General features: G+C 39.0%; 1 protein-coding gene across 2 annotated transcripts in view; it reads right to left on the bottom strand.

Moving 5' to 3' along the window:
• The window catches only part of LOC128700111 (prolyl endopeptidase), a 112,132-nt gene that overhangs the window by 37,279 nt on the left and 55,197 nt on the right, over positions 1-19,656 (bottom strand). The window contains exons 7-9 of one of the 2 annotated variants that reach the window (XM_070084087.1): positions 18,215-18,368; positions 3,978-4,178; positions 1,851-2,036 (exon numbers count right to left, since the gene is read on the bottom strand). In XM_070084087.1, the coding sequence (XP_069940188.1) occupies positions 1,851-2,036; positions 3,978-4,178; positions 18,215-18,368 (541 nt within the window). The remainder of the gene's footprint in view (positions 1-1,850; positions 2,037-3,977; positions 4,179-18,214; positions 18,369-19,656) is intronic. The other variant, XM_070084088.1, reaches the window with a different exon arrangement.

Below are 19,656 nucleotides of genomic sequence, written 5' to 3'. Positions count from 1 at the left end.
TAAAAGCACTTGATATTTTGGAAAGTTTCCAGACACAATAGAGACGCGGTGCTTACGGAGCTCACGGAGAATGTAAACAAACTGAGTGGGATGCAGTGACCATATTAGAAAGTCAGGTGGGGGGGAGGCATATAGCTAGTTCGGTTATAATTTGAAATGTCTGTATCAGCGGAACACCATAAAGCAAAACGCCATAAAGCGGGGCCCTACTGTACATTGTTCCAGTTCATCAAATTCTTAGCTATTTTGCTAGCATACCTTCTATTTTATCGACTGCCCAATCAACTATTTCAACAATCCAATAAAGTGATCAGAAATTGGTAATTTGGCCAATTTCATACAAATTTCAAAATAGGGTTTAGAATAAACAATGCAGGCATTCCTGGCACTAAAATAACATTTCCTCTGTTCATCTATTACATTTCCAGTCTTAACACATGAATTACAATTTGACTTTTTATTCACACACAAAAAATTAGAAGATTTACTGTTATGTAATATTGTAATAATTGTATAAATAACATCAGCGCATTTGTGAATGCACATTAGACCAACCAGTTGATGTGTATTGGTGTCAGTATAAGATCTTCCTGGAGCAGGAATCGAATCACACCAGACCACATGGGATCTGTTCTTTGAGCATTCTTTACGTCCTCGGCAGTAAATGGAGGGTCTGCAGTTACTATACTAACATGTCGCGATAAAGCATCTGCGACTACATTTGACTTGCCAGGTAAGTGTTCAAAGGTAGGATTGAACTCTTGGATAGTCAAGGTCTATCTGGCTAACCTTCCAGTAGGTTGTTTATTCTGGAATAAAGGTACCAGTGGAGCATGGTCTGTCAAGACATGAACAGGGTACTGATAAATAATGTCTCAGAAGTGCTTTAAAGACCATACTATTGCTAAAGCTTCTTGCTCCGTTACTGTATAATTATGTTCAGCCTTCGTAAGGACTCGACTAGCAAATTTCAACAGGAAGACCTCATCCACTTCACTGGATCAATCCATCCCACTGCTACCACCATTTGTTGGGAAGGGTTCGTGGAGATGTGATGGTTGGAGTTAAACGCACTTGCTGGATGGTAACACATATATTGGCAGAGTGTGAAGGGGAAGAGGCCCAGCCTGCCTGTTGCTGCTTGGTAGGTCTAACGGGAACCGAGAGAGTTACAGGGATTTTCACGCACACATGCGCATCACGTGACGTCACACATGCTAGTCGCTGAGCCTACTGAAAGGGAGCCTAAATATATACATGAATGATACGATCTACAATATACTACACAAGTATACGTATAGGGGAATTCAGTAGTTATACTGACATTGGACATGTGATTTGTTTACTCTTGAATATTGTCAAAAATCAAACATTTCAGATAATTTGAGCTCAATTTTAAGCTATTTTCAGTCCTAAAACTAATCAAAATCATCTCTATTTCAGTAAAATATCTTCCTTTCTATCAATGAGACCAAGAAACCGTGAATATGACCATAAAAACCATAGGAAAATACAATGCAAAGTCACTGTTTTAAACCAAAAACACAGTTGCAGTTTTTTTTCTCATCATGCATTGCATGCTGCAGGATTTTTTTTTATATGATGCACACTTAACACACAGACCCATTCTCAAGGCCCAAATTTATCACTCACAGCTTATCAGAGTGAGTTGAGCTCATCATGTAGTACATGGCACGGACCCTGGCTTCAAACCTGTAGAACAATGGCATGGACCCTGGCTTTAAACCTGTAGAACAACAGCATAGACCCTGGCTTTAAACCTGTAGAACAACAGCACAGACCCTGAAAAGATTAAAAGATTACACACATGATAATTTACTGGTGCTTACCTTGGGTTTCAGTGGTTCCTGGGTAAAATCAAGATGATAAATAATTCCAGGAGAAAGGAAAGACGTAAACTGGTAGAACATCTCTGAATGTGTGCGTCTTCCAGAGTACCCACTCACTGTACCTATGTCCAGTGGAAGAGTGGTAAGGTGTTCCCCAGTAATAAGGCTATGCAGTTGCAACACACTCTGCAAATAATTAAAATACTTGTAATAGACAGGATTGTAAAAATGTGAATGGTAGAGTGTTGGGGAAAGGTGTGGGAGTAAAATACACTATACAGCCTCTCCTCCTTAGCGATGTACTCATTTACTGATGACTCAGACTTATGAAGGGCTCTCTGGCCAGTATGCATACCTAAATAATGTATATTAGAGCTGATTTCCTCTATTCTGTTTATTACAGAGTACACTACTGTATAAACATTTAAAAATACACCAGAAATGTTATAAATGGTGCAATGGTGATATTAAAACAATATCAAAGATGGTTGACACGAACCCACTACCATTATAGTATGCTCTTCACTTAGAGACGAATTCATTTACCGACGTGGTCTTAGGAACGGAACTCCGTCGTTAAGTGAGGAGAGATTGTATAGAATTTAATACAAAGTGGGAGTTGTCTGCTGCTTTTAGCCAATGACACTGTGCTTTTGGGAGATTCTGAAGAGAAGCTGCAAAAGCTGGGGAAGGGTATGTAAAAGAAGGGAATTAAGAGTGAACATAGAAAATGCAAAGTGATGAGGGTAACAAAAAGTGTAGACAATGAAAGATTGGATATCAGATTGGAGGAGGGAATATGGAGGAAGTGAATGTGCTCAGATATCTGGGAATGGACTTGTTGGAAAATGGGTCTATGAAAGATGGGTTGAACCATAAAATTGATGAGGGGGTAAGAGGTGGGTGGTATGTTGAGGAATTTGTGGAAACAAAGAATGTCATCCATGGGGGCAAAAAGGGGATGTATGAGACTATAGTGGTACCAACACACTGTAGGTGTGAAGAATGGGTTGTGAATGTTTCAGCAAGGAAAGAGCTGGAGGCAGTGGAGACGTTTTGTCTGAGGGCAATATGTTGAGTGAATATTATACAGAATTCTTAGCTTGGAGATTAGAACATGCAGGGTTACTAAAAGTATTATCCAGAGGGCTGAGGAGGGGTTGTTGAGGTGGTTTGGACATTTAGAGAGGATGAAACAAAATAGGACAACTTAGAGAGTGTATAAAGCTGTGGTGGAGGGAAGGCAGAGTAGGGGCTGCCCTGGAGGGAATAAAGGTTTTGTATGCGAGGAGCTTGGACATCCAACAAGCATGTGTGAGCATGTAAGGTAGGAGTGGAGGCAAGTGGTTTTTATGACTTGACATGCTGTTAGAGTGTGAGTAAGGTAACAATCATAAAGGGATTCAGGGAAACCAGATATCCAGACTTGAGTCCTGGAGGTGGAAGTATAGTGCCTGCTCTCTGAAGGAGGGGTGGGATTATTCACAGTCATGATGGGCATCTGAACTGTAGTATCAGTGCACCTCTAGCAAAACAGTGATGGAGTGAGTGATGGCGAGTTTCTTCTTTGTAGGGTCACCCTACCTTGGTGGGAGATGGCAGGTGTATTAAAAAAAAAACTTGTGAACAAGAGTAAATGTCTTAAAGACAGATGGTTTAAAGTGAAAAATGAATGGAAGAAGAGGTATCAATTGCACAGTGAGGAAGGTACAAAAATCACAGAAAGATGAAGTGTTGCTTGGAAGAACTACCTGGTGCTGAGGAAAGTTATGGACATACAGGTAACTGGTGATTAAGACATGTGCAACAGTTGGATATCTTTAGTGTTGAAATGTTTTGCCTAAACAGTAGACTTCTTCAGTCAAATACAGAGGCAGCAGTGTAGTAGTGAAGTGAAGATGATGTAATCAGTCCATCAACCTTGGAGATATGAGGTAGTCAGTTCCTCAGTCTGGAGAAGAGCTCAGCTTCTGTTTAGGCAAAACATTTCAACAATAAAGATACCCAACTGTTGTACATGTATCTTAATCACCAACTTGTTGGTATTTTATTCCATTTTCAACATACAAGACTTTACTGAAAGTGGAATTTCTTGAAAATTTAATTTTAATATATTGCTTGACTTACCTTTACATCAGAAATATAACAGATAACTAGCTTGTCTTCATGAACACAGGCTGCCCAGCTCAACACATTTTTCTCGTGCTCCGGGATGAGAGTTTCCCACTTCTCAGGGGCAGGGTTGTTCAGATCTATCTTAATCAAATGATAATTTGGTGCCCCTTTGTTAGTCTGGAAGACGCACACTGCTCCATCATTTGTAATGTACTGCAGGGAGAAAAATGTTATCATGAACAACTGGTTAATCAGTCCAATATAAATATCTTCCTCATAACCAGTGTTGTGGTGACATGACTGAGATGTAGTACTGTTGTGGTGACATGACTGTGAGGTGTAGTTCTGTTGTGGTGACATGACTGTGAGGTGTAGTACTGTTGTGGTGATGTGACTGAGGTATAGTCTTGTTGTGGTGACGTGACTGTGAGGTGTAGTACTGTTGTTGTGACGTGACTGTGAGGTGTAGTACATCCAAAACAATACAGCAGAACCACTGTATCCACTGATTCGGTATCCATGGTTTCAGTTATACACAGTTTACTGTGGCCCACAAATACCTTTTAGTTTTGCATAATAATAGCCCCAAAGCACAAAAGTAGAAAAGCTGGCAGTTCTACAAAGCGTAAGAGAAGCCATGAAGTGTTTTCCATCAGTGAAAAAGTGATAATTTTCCACTTTTTGTGCATAATTTATCAATTAAACATCATAATAGGTATGTATAGGTCTTATATATAAGGTTTGCTGCTATTGGCAGTTTCAGTATCCACAGCAGCTTCTGGGAATGTACAGTAGACCGTAATTTAGCACGGCAGTTATGTTCCTGAAAACGCAGTGTTAGGTAAAAATCGTGTTAGATATACCGAAGATCTTTTGGGATAAGTATGGTTACGTTCCTGTGAGCCCCCAAAAAGCCAAACAACTTTTTTTTAGGCCTCCACATCTTACAAAAATAAAAGCGAATATGTAACTGTAGTTCACTGTTGTGATGTATTATGTTGTTTTTACTGCTTAAGACTACAAATGTAACAGAAATAATAGTATTTCTTACATTAAATTGTGGCTGCTGGTGTTTGTGGATGATTGTGAAGAGAGTGGAGAGTTATGTTGTGGTCCTACTGGGCTGAGGTGGATGGTAGAGGTTCTGGTACTGAAGTCGATGGTTGTAATGGAGTGTCTAAGTCATTCAGTAAGTCAGTCAGTCAGTCACACAAACTCGTGTTTATCTCTTTTTCTGTGTACAAAGTAACACTTCATTATGGCTACGGGTTATCTCTTGTCTAATATCTTTGTTTCTTTGTTAATTCTAAGACTTAAATGCTTATACCTTTTCTTGCCACTTTCAGCAACACTAGTATGGCTAATGGGTGTCATGACTACTTTGCAGATACAAGATATAGTAATTAAAATATCATAACACAATTCACAAACACAGCTAGCTTGCAGCAGAGACAGACTGAACACACATGAAATATGCTGCGACGGTGGGGTGGTGTCGGGGAGTGGTAGGGGATGGCGGGAGGGCTTCTCTGCTGCTCCACAACAAGGCGGCCGCCTGAGCAAAAGAGAATTTTTTTTCCTTCCCAAAAACTGAACCGTGTTAAATTAATTTTACATGTTACATAAAATTGTGTCGCAATTCTTCAATTGTGCAATACCCGAATCATGCCAAATAAACTCATGCTAAATGACGGTCAACTGTATCCCCCGTGGACATGGGGGTTCTACTGTACTCAGAACAAATGTAATGCTGTGCTGTATGAAAATGATATACAGCAGTTCTATACATTAAAGTGATCAAGGGACCTCTCCTCAGTCTCTTATTCCAACAATTCTCACTAAACAATTTTGATAAATGCTTCGGAACTACTTCTGTCCACACATGACAATTTCTGGTTGTACGAAGAGATTTATTTTTTTCAAATAGCCAAGTTCCTCAACAAATGCCTATATAGTGTCAGGGGCCCGAGACTGTTCAACTGCCTCCCAGCATACATAAGGGGGATTACCAACAGACCCCTGGCAGTCTTCAAGATGGCACTGGACAAGCACCTAAAGTCGGTTCCTGACCAGCCGGGCTGTGGCTCGTGTACGTTGGTTTGCGTGCAGCCAGCAGCAACAGCCTGGTTGATCAGGCTCTGATCCACCAGGAGGCCTGGTCACAGACCGAGCCGCGGGGGCGTTGACCCCCGGAACTCTCTCCAGGTAAACTCCAGGTAATAGCAGTGCAACCTTGGTTTTCGTTTGCCATGGTTATTGTCGAATTTGGTTTTCAATGACTTTCTTCATCAAAATATTGTCCTACTTTTCATCTGTCGCCTTAGTTTTGGGCGGCCATCCCCAACATGTCCGCCTGCCCACACCTGCATGCGCCCACACAAAGCATCAGTCGGGCTTTGTTTCTTGTGGAGTAAACATTACTCTGTGCATTCATACGAAACATTTCGTAATAATCTATTGTTTTTTGGAGCTTGTTTATTGAGTGTGACTGCTAAATAAGCCACCATGGGACCAAAGAAAGTTCAGAGTGCCAGCCCTTTGATAAAGGTGAGAAACACAACAGAATTCAAGAAAGAAGTTATAGAAAAATATGAAAGTGGCGTACGTGTGGTTGATCTCGCCAGGATGTACGGAAGTCCTCATCAACAATCAGTTCCATCCTGGTGAAGAAAAAAGAAATCAAGGAAGCTGATGTTGTAAAAGGGGTAAATATACTAATGAAACAGAGATCGCAAATAATCAAAGATGTTGAGAAGTTGTTGCTGGTGTGGATAAACGAAAAACAGTTAGCAGGAGACAGTGTTGTGCAGGCAATAATTTGCGAAAAGGCAAGGCAGTTGCATGCGGATCTTGTAAAGAAAATGCCTGGAACAAGTGCTGCTGTTAGTGAATTTAAGGCCAGCAGAGGATGGTTCAACAACTTCAAGACACGATCTGGCATATACAGTGTGTTAAGGAATGGCGAGGCTGCAAGTTCAGACAAACATGCGGCCGAAGAATTCATTGATGAATTCAAGGGGTACAAAGAGGCTGAAGGATTCCTCCCCCAACAAGTGTTCAATTGTGACGAAACAGGCCTCTTCCGGAAGAAAATGCTAAAGAGGACCTATATTACGCAGGAGGAAAAGGCACTGCCAGGACACAAGCCTATGAAGGATAGGCTAACTCTTTTGTTCTGTGGTAATACTAGTGGGGATTTAAAAAGTGAAGCCTTTACTGGTGTATCACTCTGAAAATCCCCGAGTGTTCCAGAAAAACAATTTCATGAAGAGTAAATTGTGTGTGATGTGGGAGGCTAACAATAAGACGTGGGTCACGAGGCTACTTTTCATTGAGTGGGTCAATGAAGTGTTTGGCCCAAGTGTGAAGAAATACCTCCTGGAAAATAAATTGCCACTTAAGTGCCTCCTGGTAATGGACAATGCTCCTGCTCATCCTCCAGGAGGAGGAGTAGTTTAGTTTCATCACAGTGAACTTCTTGCCCCCTAATACCATTCCTCTCATCCAGTCCATGAACCAGGAGGTCATTTCAAACTTGATAAAACTGTACACCAAAGCAATGCTTCATAGGTGCTCTGAAGTGACCTCGGACACTGAATTGACCCTAAGAGAGTTCTGGAGGAATCACTTCAATATCCTCAATTGCATAAGACTTATAGATAAGGCTTGGCAGGAAATGACTTCCAGGACGATTAACTCTTCTTGGAGAATACTGTGGCCAGAATGTGTCCAAGAGAAGGATTTTGAAGGGTTTGAAGCTGACCCTGACGACCCTATGCCTGTTGTGGAATCTATTGTGGCATTGGGGAAATCCATGGGGTTGGATGTGAGTGGCCAGGATGTGGAAGAGTTGGTGGAGGACCACAGGGAAGAGTTAACCACTGAAGAGCTGCAAGACATTCAACTGGAACAGCAACAAATCGCAGCTGAGGAAATTGCTTCAGAGAAGGAGGAAGAGAGAGGGGAGAATGTGCCTTCTTCAGTGATTAAGGACACTTGTGCAAAGTGGAGTGAAGTGCAAAGTTTTGTCGAGAATTGTTGCCCTTACAAAACTGTTGCAAGTCATGTCTGCAACATGTTCAATGACAATGCCTTGTCCCATTTTAGGCAAATCTTAGAGAGATGCCAGAAACAGAGCTCTCTGGACAGATTTTTTGTGTGACAGGGGTACAGTGACTGTCAAGCTGGCAGTAAGACAAAGAAGGGAAGTAACCCCAGATAGGGCTTTGATACCTGAAGTCCTTATGGAAGGGGATTCCCCTTCCAAACAATAAATTCTCCTCCCTCTTCCCTCACATCTCCCATATGCCAACAAGAGTCTTCAATAAAGGTATGTAATAGTGATTTAAATGTTAATTTCTTCATTAAAATTAGTTATTTATATTTCTCATTGTTTTCTGTATGTAAAACTATATTTATTCTCTATAAAAGGTATTTTTTGTTAATACTTTTGGGTGTCTGGAATGGATTAATTGGATTTACATTATTTTTTATGGGAAATAGTGTTTTAGTTTTCGTCAAATTTGGTTTTTGTCCAACTCTCTGGAGCCCATTAAAAACGAAAACCAAGGTGATGATGACAATGTTCAAACTGAGGCAAGACTTATTATTGTGCATAGCTGGAAAGAGCAGTAATTACACAGGAGACTGTAGCACATAGCACAATGCTGCATACCCTGCAATTTCATTCTTAAAATGCTTGCTTAGATTTATTTTACATCCAGGATTTGCACCACTAGTTCTTACTTAACCACTGAAAACTGTATCTTAGTGGAAGAAAGAGAAGAAATAGAGCATAAGATGAAGACAAATGCAAGTGAGAGGAAGGAGCAGGATAAGACTGGCAATCCCTTTACTATCCTAAAACATCCAGGCAAAAGTTTATAGTCATCAACATTGCCATCTAATGCTACAGGTAACTCCAAATAATACACAAGAGTGGAGGAGTAGGTTAGATATTATGGAGTAAAAGTAGGTTTTCGGGACTATTGACAAACTGAGGTGGAATTGATTTTTCAGATTGAACTCATGGCAGAAAAAAAAACCTGCACTGAAACTCTACAACACACGAGATAAATAATGAGGCATACATGATGGGAAAAGGAGTTGTTGAAATGACCGAATCATTGAGAAAGAATGGAGCAGAATAAGTTACTAAGCAGATACATAAATCTAGGAGTAGATGAAGGAAAATGAAGGAGATATCCCAGGAAACTCTGGAGAAAGGGTTAGAGGTAGAGGATTCAATATCCAGCAGGCATGTGTGAGTGTGTTAGATTTGAGTAGAAACAAGTGTTTTTAAGATCTGACATGCTGTTGGAGTGTGAATAAGGTAATATCTATGAAGGGCTTCAGGAAAACTGGTTAGACTTTTGGAAGGTGGGAAGTGAGGGGTTCTAGCACTGAAGAATTAATGGAAATACAGTGGTACCTCGGCATACGTCTGCTTTGGGAATAATTATATCAGTTGACCTTTCTTTTAAAGACCACAACAAGACAAAGGTCACGACAGCCAGGATGATGATGGGGTGGGTATTGAGAACTTTCAAAACAAGGGAAATAATGCCGATGGTGACACTCTTCAAAGTCACCAGTGCTTCATTTAGAATATTGCTCAATGCTGACGGCCCCGTTCAAAGCAGGAGAAATATCAGAGCTGGAACAAATACAAAGATCATTTACGGCTCACACCGAGCCAATAAAGCACCTAAACTACTGGAAATGCCTTCAAGTCTTGAACATGCACTCACTGGAGCGGAGGAGAGAGAGGTACATGACAATATATACCTGGGAAGTACTCGAGGGTCTGGTCCCAAATCTGCACACTGCCATAACAATATATTGGAGTGAGAGATATGGGAGGAAGTGTAAAATAAACCCAGTGAGGAGCCGTGGTGCGGTGGGGGCAATAAGGGAACACTGTAGCAACATCCGGGGTCCCAGACTATTCAACATTTTAACAGAAGATATCAGAAACACAGATGGAACAAGTGTAGAAGCCTTCAAGAGGAAACTGGACAAGTATCTTCACCAGGTGCCAGATCAACCAGGCTGTGATGGATATGTGGGGCCTGGCCCATGGCCGGGCTCAGAGAGTAGAGAAAGTCTCAAAACTCTTCAAAGGTATATCAAAGGTTGGAATAAGTCCAACTTGGTATACATCCTGTTTGGATGCAAAAATTTTTGCTTGGTATATGACCTTTGTTTGGACTACGACTCGCGTGCTAGAACTCGTATTTGTCAAAATGAGCCACAACACCATGCGCTACCTTTGTTTACCTCTCTCTCGAGACAAAGCTACGACTGCCCACTAGCATCAGTATGCCCGTTACTAACACTCAGTGAACAACCCGCGCTGTAACTCTGTGAATTTTCACTTGATTTTATGTTTTTTCATATAAATTTTTAGTAAATTCATTAACCATTAACCAGATCCATGGGTCTGGATATGAGCAATGGCAATGTGGAGGAGTTAGTGGAGGGGCAGAGGGAAGAGCTGACCACTGAGGAGCTGCAGGAACTTGAGAAGAAGCACAAGACTAAGATGGATGCATTCTCTTCAGGCTCGGAAGAGGAGATAGAGGAAGCCCCTACTTCATTAATCAAGGAAATCTTTGCCAAATGAATGGACATCAAAAACCTTGCAGAAGTACCACCCCAACAAAGCCCAAACAAGCCATAACAGCATTGTCTGGAATGACCAAACAATGTCACATTTCCAAAACATCCTGAGGAGAATGCAGAGGCAAAGTTCTTTGGACAGATTTTTAGTATAAGTCAAACCTGGTGAGCTTCAACCAGGTCCAAATAGGGAAAAGAGACAGAAAAGAGAAGGGAACTCGCCTTTCAAACAGTAACATTTCTTCCTTCTCCTTTCTCAGCACTATCCCAGTAGGAACTTGATTTTTCAGCAAAATAAAGCGAGGTTAAATTTGCATTTATTTCATCTAATTGTTTTGTATTTATGTATGTATTTTAGTGCTAAGCATTGTTTAAATTACATATTTTAGTATTAAGCAGTGTTTAAATTATTTTATGCAACCCCATCAATGTATAATATGCCAATAACAATAGGATATTTTTTTCATGGGAACAAATTAATCATTTTCCCTATATTTCTTGTGGGAAAATTTGTTTGGTATACGTCCTGTTTGGTATAAGTCCGAGGTCCTGGAATGAATTAAGGATGTATACTGAGGTACACTAATATATTTTGGTGAATAAGTGTACATGTGATATCCATGCTCTTCTTGAAAGACAGCTAGGAAATGACTGATGATAAATGTGTATTCTTTCTACATAAATGTACTACATATAAATTAAATACTCAACAGCCTCTTTGAGACAAACCCTGAGTTAGAAATATCAGCCAGTGGCACAGTATGGGTTTCAGTCTGGGGAAGGCTTAAGCCAAGATCTCAATATAGAGGAAAGGGGACCTAAAAAGCATAAGATGCTGAAAAATCTAAAAACACATTATTTTCAGTATGTATGTGAAATTTCTTAAACTATCATGCTTTCGTGGTCTCTAGTGAACATAATTATGAAAATTAGCCAATAATTAAAAAAAGTAGGTAGTAGGTTGGTAGAGAGCAACCACCCAGGGAGGTACTACCGTCCTGTCAAGTGAGTGTAAAACGAAAGCCTGTAATTGTTTTACATAATGGTAAGTTTGCTGTTGTCTTTTGTCTGTCTCATAAATATGCAAGATTACAGGTACGTCTTACTACTTCTACTTACACTTGCTACTTCTACTTACACATACATGTACACATTTATTTATACACACACCCCTCTGAGTTTTCTTTGATTTTATTTTAATAGTTCTTGTGCTTATTACTTTTCCTTTTATATCCATGGGGAAGTGGAATAAGAATCTTTCCTCCGTAAGCCATGCATGTTGTAAAAGTGAACTAAAATGCCGGGAACAATGGGCTAGTAACCCCTTTTCCTGCAATAATTACTAAAAAGAATAAGAAGAAAATTGTCAAAGTGGGATGTCTGAATGTGCGTGGATGTTGTGCAAATGATAAGAAAGAGATGATTGTGGATGTTATGAATGAGAAGAAGCTGGATGTCCTGGCTTTAAGCGAAACAAAGCTGAAGGGGGTGGGAGAGTTTCAGTGGAGAGGAATAAATGGGATTAGGTCAGGGGTTTCAAACAGAGTTAGAGCTAAAGAAGGAGTAGCAATAATGTTGAAGGATAAGCTATGGCAGGAAAAGAGGGATTATAAACGTATTAATTCAAGGATTATGTGGAGTAAAATAAAGGTTGGATGTGAAAAGTGGGTTATAATAAGCATATATGCACCTGGAGAAGATAGAAGTGTAGAGGAGAAAGAGAGATTTTGGGAAATGTTGAGTGAATGCATAGGGAGTTTTGAACCAAGTGTGAGAGTACTTGTGGTTGGGGATTTCAATGCTAAAGTGGGTAAAAATGTTGTGGAGGGGGTAGTAGGTAAATTTGGGGTGCCAGGGATAAATGAAAATGGGGAGCCTTTAATTGAGCTATGTGTAGAAAGAGGTTTGGTAATAAGTAATACATATTTTATGAAAAAGAGGATAAATAAATATACAAGGTATGATACACCACGTAATGAAAGTAGTTTATTAGATTATGTATTGGTGGAAAAAAGGCTGATGGGTAGGCTCCAGGGTGTACACATTTATAGAGGGGCAACTGATATATCGGATCATTATTTAGTTGTAGCTACAGTTAGAGTAAGAGGTAGATGGGATAAGAGGAAAATGGCAACAACAAGTAAGAGGGAAGTGAAAGTGTATAAACTAAGGGAGGAGGAAGTTAGGGTGAGATATAAGCAACTATTGGCAGAAAGGTGGGCTGGTGAAAGTATGAGTAGTGGGGGAGGGGAGGGGTTGAAGAGAGTTGGAATAGTTTTAAAAATGCAGTATTAGAATGTGGGGCAGAAGTTTGTGGTTATAGGAGGGTGGGTGCAGGAGGAAAGAGGAGTGATTGGTGGAATGATGAAGTAAAGGGTGTGATAAAAGAGAAAAAGGTAGCTTATGAGAGGTTTTTACAAAGCAGAAGAGTTATATGAAGAGTAGAATATATGGAGAGTAAAAGAAAGGTGAAGAGAGTGGTGAGAGAGTGCAAAAGGAGAGCAGATGATAGAGTGGGAGAGGCACTGTCAAGAAATTTTAACAAAAATAAGAAAAAATATTGCGAGTTAAACAAGTTAAGAAAGCCTAGGGAACGAATGGATATGTCAGTTAACCCTTTCAGGGTCCGTGCCGCAGATCTACGGCTTTATGTTGAGGGTCCAAACTGTAGATCTATGCCATGAGCTCAGCTCACTCTGATAAGCTGTGAGTGGTAAATTTGGGCCTAGATATGAGAGAATACATCCATGTGGTATGTGTGCACCACATAAAACAAATCCTGCAGCACACAGTGTATAATGAGAGAAAAAAAACTGAGACTGTGATTTTTTATTAAAACAACGACTTTGCAGTGTTTTTTATATGTTTTTCATAGTTGTATTTGTGATTTCTTGGTTTCATTTGATAGAATTGAAGATATATTACAGAAATAGAAATGATTTTGATTGGTTTTAGTACTGAAAATGGCTTGAAACTGAGCTCAAAGTAGCAGAAATGTTAAATTTTTGCCGATGTTCAAGAGTAAACGAACAACCTCACACGTCTAATACACGCCAGCTGGTGGGTCTAATATACATTCACAAATGTGGTGATGATATTTATACAATTATTACAATATTTCATAACAGTAAATCTTCTATTTTTTGGTTTGAATAAAAATTCATTATGTGAATAAAAAATCAAAATGGAATTCATTTGTAAAGCCTGAAAACATAACTAATGAACAGAGGAAATGTTAGTTTAGTGCCAGGAATGCCTGCATTGTTTATTCTGGACCCTATTTTGAAATTGGAATATTTTGAACTTTGTGTTAAATTGACCAAATTACCAATATCCGATCACTTTATTTTGTAGTTAAAACAGTTGACTGGGCGATTTCTTGTGCTCAGTCGATAGAATAGAAATAATATTAGCAAAATAGCTAAGAATTTGGTCGACTGGAAAAATGTAATTGGCCTAAAATGGGAGGCAAAGACGGCAAAATAGCCGATTCGTAAATATCGCTGACACATCAAAATTCACGAGAGCATAATTCCGTCAATTTTCAATCAAATATCATACTTTTTGTTTTATTACCCTCAGGAAAAATTTCTCTACTATTTCATAAAAAAAAATAACAAAAACTTTTTTTGAAAATTCTTGGACCCTGGTGCACACTTTGAAATTTGGCCTCTGGACCCTGAAAGGGTTAAAAACAGAGTAAGGGAGTTAGTAAATGGGGAGATGGAGGTATTGGGTAGATGGAGAGAATATTTTGAGGAACTTTTAAATGTCGATGAAGAAAGGAAGGCGGTAATTTCATTCACTGGCCAGGGAGATATACCATCTTGTAGGAGTGAAGAAGAACAGGATGCGAGTGTGGGAGAGGTGCGTGAGGCATTATGTAGAATGAAAGGGGGTAAAGCAGCTGGAACTGACAGGATCATGACAGAAATGTTAAAAGTAGGAGGGGATATAGTGTTGGAGTGGTTGGTATTTTTGTTTAATAAATGTATGAAAGAGGGGAAGGAACCTAGGGATTGGCAGAGAGCATGTATAGTCCCTTTTCATAAAGGGAAGGGGGACAAAAGAGATTGTAAAAATTATAGAGGAATAAGTTTACTGAGTATACCAGGAAAAGTGTATGGTAGGGTTATTACTGAAAGAATTAGAGGTAAGATAGAATGTAGGATTGCAGAAGAGCAAGGAGGTTTTAGAGTGGGTAGGGGATGTGTAGATCAAGTGTTTACATTGAAGCATATATGTGAACAGTATTTAGATAAAGGTAGGGAAGTTTTTATTGCATTTATGGATTATTAAGAAAAGGCATATGATAGAGTGAATAGGCGAGCAATGTGGCAGATCTGCAAGTACAGTACATATATGGAATAGGTGGTAAGTTACTAAATGCTGTAAAGAGTTTTTATGAGGATAGTGAGGCTCAGGTAAGGGTGTGTAGATGAGAGGGAGACTACTTCCCGGTAAAAGTAGGTCTTAGACAGGGATGTGTAATGTCACCATGGTTGTTTAATATATTTACTGATGGGGTTGAAGGGGAGAAGGGTGGGATTAAATTATGGGGAATCAAATACAAAATGGGAAGTGACACAGTTACTTTTTGCTGATGATACTGTGCTTATGGGAGATTCTAAAGAAAAATTGCAAAGGTTAGTGGACGAGTTTGGGACTGTGTGTAAAGGTAGAAAGTTGAAAGTGAACATAGAAAAGAGTAAGGTGATGAGGGTATCAAGTGATTTAGACAAAGAAAAATTGGATATCAAACTGGGGAGGAGGAGTACGGAAGAAGTGAATGTTTTCAGATATTTGGGAGCTGACATGTCAGCGGATGGATTTATGAAGGATGAGGTTAATCATAGAATTGATGAAGGAAAAAAGGCAAGTGGTGCATTGAGTTATATGTGGAGACAAAAAATGTTATCTATGGAGGCAAAGAAGGGAATGTATGAAAGTACAGTAGTACCAACACTCTTATATGGGTGTGAAGCTTGGGTTGTAAATGCTGCAGCGAGGAAGTGGTTGGAGGCAGTGGAGATGTCATGTCTAAGGGCAATGTGTGGTGTGAATATTATGCAGAAAATTCGGAGTGTGGAAACTAGGAGAAGGTGTGGAGTTAATAAAGTATAAGTCAGAGGGCAGAAGAGGGGTTGTTGAGGTGGTTTGGTCATTTAGAGAGAATGGATCAATGTAGAATGACATGGAGAGCGTATAAATCTGTAGGGAAAGGAAGGCGGGGTAGGGGTTGTCCTCGAAAAGGTTGGAGGGAGGGGGTAAAGGAGGTTTTGTGGGCGAGGGGCTTGGACTTCCAGCAAGCGTGCGTGAGCGTGTTAATTAGGAGTGAATAGAGACAAATGGTATTTGGGACCTGACGAGCTGTTGGAGTGTGAGCAGGGTAATATTTAGTGAAGGGATTCAGGGAAACCGGTTATTTTAATATAGCCGGACTTGAGTCGTGGAAATGGGTAGTACAATGCCTGTACTTTAAAGGAGGGGTTTGGGATATTGGCAGTTTGGAGAGATATGATGTGTATCTTTATACGTATATGCTTCTAAACTGTTGTATTCTGAATGCCTCTGCAAAAACAGTGATTATGTGTGAGTGCAGTGAAAGTGTTGAATAATGATGAAAGTATTTTCTTTTTGGGGATTTTCTTTCTTTTTTGGGTCACCCTGCCTTGGTGGGAGACGACTGACTTGTTAAAAAAAAAAAATTTACATCTGGGGAGGAACCATAGCCCCCAGTATTGCCCCCCCCCCCCCCCAAGTGGCTGTGTCACTGTTGTCGGTTAGGTTCTATCATGATTAAGTCACTGGCTTTATGAACACCATTTTAACCCTAATGATTACACAATCAAATCATGCCAAAAGTAACTGCAGAAGATCATGAATATTTTAAGTAACCTAAAAATATAAAATACAGTAAAACCTCTCATTAACAGATTTTGGCAATTTCAGACAAAAAAAATTTTTCCTGACAAATATTGGAAATATCGGACAAAATTTCATCCTTCATATTTTATCTGTAGTGATAAGTATCCAGTTGTCTTCTGAAGTATCAGACCTAGGCTGATGATTCCAATGTTCGTCCGGTACGAGCCAGAACGGCCACATCCAGGACCTGTCTGTTTTCACCTTTTCCCCAAGTCATAGGCCAACTGCGCCAATTTTGCGCTCCCTCATGCATACAAACATCATTCAGTCTCTAATTTTCCCCCTGGATTTGATTTGAATTTATGTAACTTCATTAACATATTAAGTAAAGTGTAATTAACATTAAGTAAAGTGTAATTAACAAGGATTTTTAAAGCAAGCGGTAGTGCCAAGAGGAAACGTGGTTTTCAGTGTTAAGCTGAAACTTTAATAAAGAAGGTAGAGCCTGGCATCTCAGTAGCATGGGTGTGTGAGGAATATGGTGTTAAGAAACAGACAGTATCTGATATCCAGAGAAGCAAAGACAAACCTACTCTTAAGTTTAGTGTAGCTGCTACTGGAGCATTACAGTTCCTCTGACATAGAATAAAAGATACTGAGCTGCTATCACTCACAGCAGTTTACACCTCATCTTTCCACCATAAAAAGATCAAGTAAAATTACTGTAAATTATATACAGTACTATAAAATTACTATACAGTAGAGGACTGTACTGTAGTACTACATGTTACAATGCCCACATTCTTAGCATCTGCTTATCTTCTGCATCAGCAGAAGATAACCAGACTTGGTCTGCTGATGGAGAAAACCAGATCAAGCAAAAATAATTTCATAATTTGAAAGTTTCAGACAACTGGCAATATCCTGCACCCCCTCTCCCTATCAGTCTGTTAGTGAAAGGTTCACTCTACACATACTTACAGCAGAATGCTACCCAGGTGTCAGTAAGGTTGTAAGTTGTTTGCAATACTACATGGTACTCGGATACTGTACTCTTCAAATTTAAAAGTGATGTATATCTAACCTAGTTTAAGAGTCAGAGTCAATGAAACAATCTTGACTTATGAAAAACAAAAATATAATCATCTACAGTTTTCAGTGGTGGCTTAAGTGCTTAGTACTTGTATGACACAGATGAAAGAGGGTCTATGTCCTGGAACAGTCATTTGTTAAGGGGAATTTGAGTACCTACATCTGTTTAAACAAATCATACAGTAGAAATTATAACTGGTGTATTTTTAATTATTTCTAAAAACAGACAAGCTAAGAAACCTCCAATGTATCAAAATCTCAACAAGGTTTGACCAGAATAAGCCCTGTGCACTGGAGCATTGCACAAATAACCCACACCTGGGAGAGGAAACTGATGACAATGTTTTGGTCCATCTTGCTTCATTGTGACTTGTCAATGGGCCAAGACAGACTGAAATACTGTCATAAGTTTCCTTTCCTAAGTGCAGGCTATTTGCATAGAGTTTCTCGTAAATAACAGCAATCAGAAAACCACACATAAGCTTACATACACAATTGTACAATAATACTCTTGATGTTTAAACTATCTATTTGATGTTTAAGCTATCCATCGCTTTTTTTTTTTTTACCACGGGAAAAATCTAATGTGGCACCGTGCCTAATTTACAGTAACTGATACACTATACAACGAAGGAGGAGAACATATATACAAGAACACCAAGTCTAACCTCAAAATCAGACTCAAACTTGTCTACAATACAAGTGAGCTCTAATTTAGTGGTGATATTCTCTGGCAGGGTTGCAAAGTACACCAGGTTGTCCCGACACCCCTCACGTGGGAAGGCAAACAGATATGATCCGCAGTCCGTCACTTCTGAAGAACTGTAATGACCAAGGATATTCAACGTAGTTGTAATGCCATTAAGTGAGCCAACAATATTTTAATTATTATAAGACGTTTAGTTACTTCAACTACCAACAAATTAATAAAAGTAATAGGAAAAATAGACAGCCATAATCACCATCATCACTATCAACAGTACTCTGTCCTTTTATGATAATGAGAACTTTATTTCCCAAGACAACACATGAGAGTTACAACAGTGGATAAAAGTGTAATGTATATTTCTTACGAAAAAAGTCTACAGTTATGCATACCCGGTAGCACTGAGGGCAGTTTTAAGCTAGAACTACATTTATATACACATGTCCAATGTAGTAACAATAAAAATATCAAGTACATATATTGGACATGTATATATAAATGTAGTATTGTACACACTAAATTAAGCAAAATTACATAACACTGTAAAGCAAATTTTAGTGAAAACTGAGCATTCAGTGAAAAGTATTAAAAGCAAATAAGGAAGTATGTTATAATAGTGGTGGTCGGAGATGTGATTCAATTTAAAAACATTAATGAATGCACTGTAATTTAATGTTTCATTAAAACATTGTTTCAAGGAAATATATTAAGAACATAATTTTTTAAGATTTTGTTTAGATTCATCATTACAGTTTTTTAATTCATCTGGCAAGTTATTCTACATTAAAGCCCTCTTCATTTGCACCAAATGTGTAAGGAGATTCAAGCGAGCACAGGGAATAATAATTTTTTAAATTTGTTACAAGTGTGATGTCTGTGTACCCTGGTACAGTTTTCTAAGAAGTGTTTTAGCTCACTATCAGTAAAATAGTGTAACATTATGAAAATGTGGAGTGAACAGTAGTATGTATGGTATTATATTTAGATTTAGGGACTCAAATATATTTAAGTTTGTAATGGTTCTGGTAGCTTCTTTTAGTCATGATAATTGGCCTGTGGTGAATACTGAGGTCAAACTCCAGGCACAAATTTTGTGGGAGAGGTATGAATGACCAAGAGAAGTAGACAGTTGTTAATATAGATTGCAGAATATAATAGCCAGGTTTTGAAAAGCATACCTACAGCTTTGTACAGTGTTTTAATGCAAAATAGATATAAGCATTAAATTTTAATTTATTACATCTAGAAACAGACCTAGGAATTTAACTTCTTCCTTTTTTTCTCTACTTCATATTCATTAAGCTTGTATCCCAAGGTACCACTGTATTTATATACCGTATTTTTTTACATAGCAGTTCAGTCTAATGCTACCTTGACAATAGCATACTAACATCATAGTTCAGA

Source organism: Cherax quadricarinatus, chromosome 11, assembly GCF_038502225.1.
Source record: "Cherax quadricarinatus isolate ZL_2023a chromosome 11, ASM3850222v1, whole genome shotgun sequence".
NCBI classification, from domain to species: domain Eukaryota; kingdom Metazoa; phylum Arthropoda; class Malacostraca; order Decapoda; family Parastacidae; genus Cherax; species Cherax quadricarinatus.
Note: the sequence above shows the minus strand (reverse complement) of the source record. Positions and strands in the feature narration are given on the sequence as shown.